Consider the following 4,216-nt stretch of genomic DNA (forward strand, 5'->3'; position numbering starts at 1 on the left):
AAGTTTAAGTTTTTTGAATAAGCATTGATTTAAGGACAAAGATCCTCCAACCGAGTTTATATGAAAGTCATATATCCATTAAGCATATGAAAAACATATATTTTTTTTAATAACATTAATTTCATTAAAAGAGTTGGAAAATTTTTATTAAAAAATCATGTGTTTTTCAAATACTAGGAATATATGACATTTTTTAATGGAATGTATTTGAAGAAAAAACTTTGTCATTGGTTTAGAGTTTGTTTGGTTTTGCAATTTCATAATATGCGGTTTGAAAACGGTGATTTTTAAAAGAATAATGTTAGGTATTATATCTTTCTCCTTTAATTATCAAACAATGTTGACGAGACACTTATAATCAAACCCAAATTCTTTGCCAAACAAGGCCTAAATGAAAGATGAGATTTTGTTTAAAAATGTATTTTTTACGCGAACTAAATGGATTCTTAATATGATATCAAAGGAATGATGTCATAAATAGGCATTGAATGTTTGATTTTTATATAAGCATCTATGATTTGTAACCTCGTAACTTTAGTTATGATTTTTCAGAGCTGTTTACTCTGTGATGTAAGGGCATATTTAATACAAAAAAAATAAAATAATAAATAAAGAGAATTACTTGGATACATTCCCCAAAAATAAAATAAAAACCATTAAATGGGGAGAACCCTAATCCTTATCAGAGTAATTCCTCAGCTGCAAGCTCAACTGTATAAATTAATGATACAGGGATTGAGATTCCTTTACAATCTCTTTTACAATGCATGGTAGGATATCATCCAATGAACATGTGATAAATAAATAATCAATTTTAACTCTTAAATAAAAATTAATTAATTAAAATTAAAGGAATTGAAAAAAATAATAAATTTTCCCCCAATGTGAACGCAGCCAAAAGGGCACTTTCCCAGCCAGATCCAGAAGGATACGGAGACTTGGGGAGATTCCAGTGATGCCCTTTGAATCTCACAAACAACCAGAACCACAAAACGGTTTCCTATTTAGCCCCCATCTCTGAGCTTCTCTGTGCTCTGAAGTGAGGGAGTGAGGGAGCGATCACTTCAATTGGCTCAGTGCGTTTGGCTTTTTGCCGATCTCAGGTATTATCCATATTCTTATCCATTGGAAATTGGAATTTGATTCAAGGATATTTGTTCATGGAGATAATTTTTCCATGGAGGTAATTTTCCGGGAAATGTAGAGCTAATTGAGGCAACCTGCTTAATTTTTCCTGAGAATAAAACGTTTGCTTTTTCCGACTGTTAATTTCTTATCCTATTGCCATCAAAATCGTACGAAGATTGATTTTTTCTTCACGTAATTTCATAATTCCGTTGTTGAATCAAAGTCTTTTGAATCCGATGGATTAAATTTTTTTCTTATCGTAGTGTCTCACTTTTTTTTTTTTTTTAACTATCCGATTTTTTTTTTTTTTTTTGGTGGGACTGAAACTTCTATCCTGTGGTTTGCAGGTAGTCAGCGAAGTTTCTGTTGGCAACAATGGCTGTTTCCGTGAGATTAATGGGTCTGATAGTAGCATTTTGTGGTGCAGTTTCCTTCATATTTGGAGTTGTTGCTGAGAACAAGAAGGTAAAATATAGATGATGTTATAGAAGAATTCATTAATGTCAATTTAGCAACCTCGGACAAAAAATTTGAAGCCCAGATTCCAGAATAATCTTCTTTCTTGAAAATAGATGCCTATTTCGTTTTTTTTTTTTTTTTTATATAATTATTTGGAGTTTAATTAGTAAAAAAATTATTACAGTTCAATATAAGTATGAAGAAAGATTTGTTCAAGTATTTTGATCAATACCTAATCATTGTTTTGATATATATATAATTCAACTAAAGTCAGTAGATATTAGTGGGATTCATTAATATTGTTGAATTTCTGAGGGATATAAAAGAATTTTGGAGACTTCGGGGTTCATGGCCTTCCTGGCCTCCTCGCCACTGGGTATGATGGATAATCTGGTGTTTCTCTTGAAATTATTAGTTTCATTCAAGTGCTTGAGTTGCATCAAAGTTATTGAGCCTTTATACTGTGTATAAGCAAATAATGCCTGCAGAAATCGCCAAATTGTCCACTAGCATTTCCACTTGAATTAATTTGTTTCAATTTCCTTAGACACCAGGTTTGCATGCTTAGGAACCATGGATAGTAAAATAATTATGGAAATAATAACTGTGTATGAGTTTCAAGAAAAATTTGATGGGAACTCATAATTCTGAACCTCATTTAGCTGAATGAAGAATATTTATTACTGTCCAAGCAAGTGTCTTACATGGTTTGACATGAGTGTTGTAAACTACGAGTGTCAGTGATGCAGTCAGAGAGCAATGATAGATTTGTCTCCCTGTAACCGCCATAATTTTCAATAAAATTGATGTATCATCTTTCTAATGGTCATAGTTTGCTGTCTGTGTCTTTGTTCAAGCATATAGCTGGAGGCAAGATTTTTGTGCTTTTTACTTCCCTGTATCAAAATTCAAGTTTCAATAGTTCCTACTTTGTAGCCCCATATGCCCTCTTTATAAATTTATTTCACTTTATTTTGTTACTCAGAGAAATGCTTTAAATTACATTTTATAGGAGTCCAAGAAGTGGTGCACAACTTGCTCTGACCTTTAGTTACTTATTTTTATGCTTTGAATGATTTGTCCATTGAAGCTAAATATTCTCCATTCTTTTAATGGTTATATTGTTTCTTGGTTGCTGTCTGAATATTCGTCTTGTTCTCTCTGATCTCTGCAGCCAGCAGCTGGAACTCCAATAACAGGGAAAGGTGTTGTTATCTGCAAGTACTCCTCTGATCCAACTGTCGTTTTGGGGTATTTGTCTGTAGCATTTCTCATTGCTACTACTGTGGCTGGGTATTTGTCTCTGTTTTACCCTTACAAAGGAAAATCTGTTCCACAAAGTGCCTTATTTAGAAGCACCAGTTTTGTTGTATTCTTCAACATTGCTATGTAAGCATTCTGTTCTCAGTTCTCACTCTCCCATATTTTTTGATATTCTTATTCTGATATCTTGAAGAGACGAGCAGTATTCATGCTCATTTTTCATCCTTTAACACACATGCATGCACTAAATTATTATGGGAGAGTGAATTATTGAGGAAAAGCTGCTCTTCATCTGAATCATTATCACTTTTGAATGTCAAAAGGAGGTGCAGTGCCAGAAATGATTTATAATTGAAGTTGACCAAATACCCAGAAACTGGGGTATATTTTCCAGTAGGTACATGTGTGTGTGGTCGTTTAATCTTGGCGGTCCATAGGGATTGTGGTGTCAGTTTCAACAAACAATGATAGTAGGTTTTTGTTATAATATAGGCAAATGTGGGTTAAGAAAGTTTATATTGTAGCTGTTTTAATGTCTCTTTGCTGCCTGTAACTGTCAAAATCTACAGGGAAGGCACCCTTCCCCCTACTCACCAAAAATTATATAAAAGAGGAGATTTGAAACCTGCCCAACGCTAGGTTGGATGAGAGGACCACCTTTTTTTATTGCTTGCCATTTTAGTTTGGTGGCAATCTTCTTGCGGGAAATCTACATTTATATGAAAAGCAGATGCTTATCTTTCATCTTTGGAGATAATTATTTCATTAATATAAATGAAAAATATACAATAGAAAAGTAAAAGGTACTGCCATTGAATTCGCTGTAATGACAACAGAACCTGACAAGGTGCTTGGACTGATGAACTAGTCTCCCAGCTGATCCGCTTTTTGGATCAAACCATTGGAAAAACTAAACTTCGTAGCCTTGTTAACTGTCTTTTTCATACGTGAAATGAATTGTTTTTTACATCAATTATACCTTGAAGCCATTGAACCTATTAGCTTAACATTCCCTTTGCTCCCCATTTTACTATTAATTATTTTGAGTTATTGATTACCAATATTATTATGCATATTTACATCAAATGTTTGTGCAATAATTCTCTACTTTCTGATGGTCCGACTTGTTTCCTACCAACTAAATTAGTGTCCTGTCGACCCAACTCTTGACCAGCTCACTATTTTTGGCTGTGACTGGGATTTTGACTTGATAGCCTTTGTAAGAGTCATGTTTAATGGGGTCTGGCGGGCATTTTTTCAATGATTGTCTTGGGACTGTAGATGTCTCACTTTGTTACTTCATTATATTGGAGATGCAATTTCCTGTTTAAATTTCTTGCTCTCTCTTTCTTTAATGAAATGGGTG

The 4,216-nt window shown here is 33.5% G+C and overlaps 1 protein-coding gene across 1 annotated transcript; it reads left to right on the forward strand.

Annotated features, from left to right (window-relative positions):
• Positions 1 to 885: 885 nt before the first annotated feature.
• LOC132190103 (uncharacterized) lies at positions 886 to 2,976 on the forward strand (the record flags this gene model as incomplete). Its single annotated transcript, XM_059604989.1, is given in 3 exon segments — positions 886 to 1,103; positions 1,476 to 1,593; positions 2,762 to 2,976. Coding segments are annotated over 2 exon segments (305 nt in total), but the record flags the coding sequence as incomplete, so codon positions are not given.
• Positions 2,977 to 4,216: the final 1,240 nt, after the last annotated feature.

Source organism: Corylus avellana, chromosome ca8 (assembly GCF_901000735.1).
Source record: "Corylus avellana chromosome ca8, CavTom2PMs-1.0".
NCBI classification, from domain to species: domain Eukaryota; kingdom Viridiplantae; phylum Streptophyta; class Magnoliopsida; order Fagales; family Betulaceae; genus Corylus; species Corylus avellana.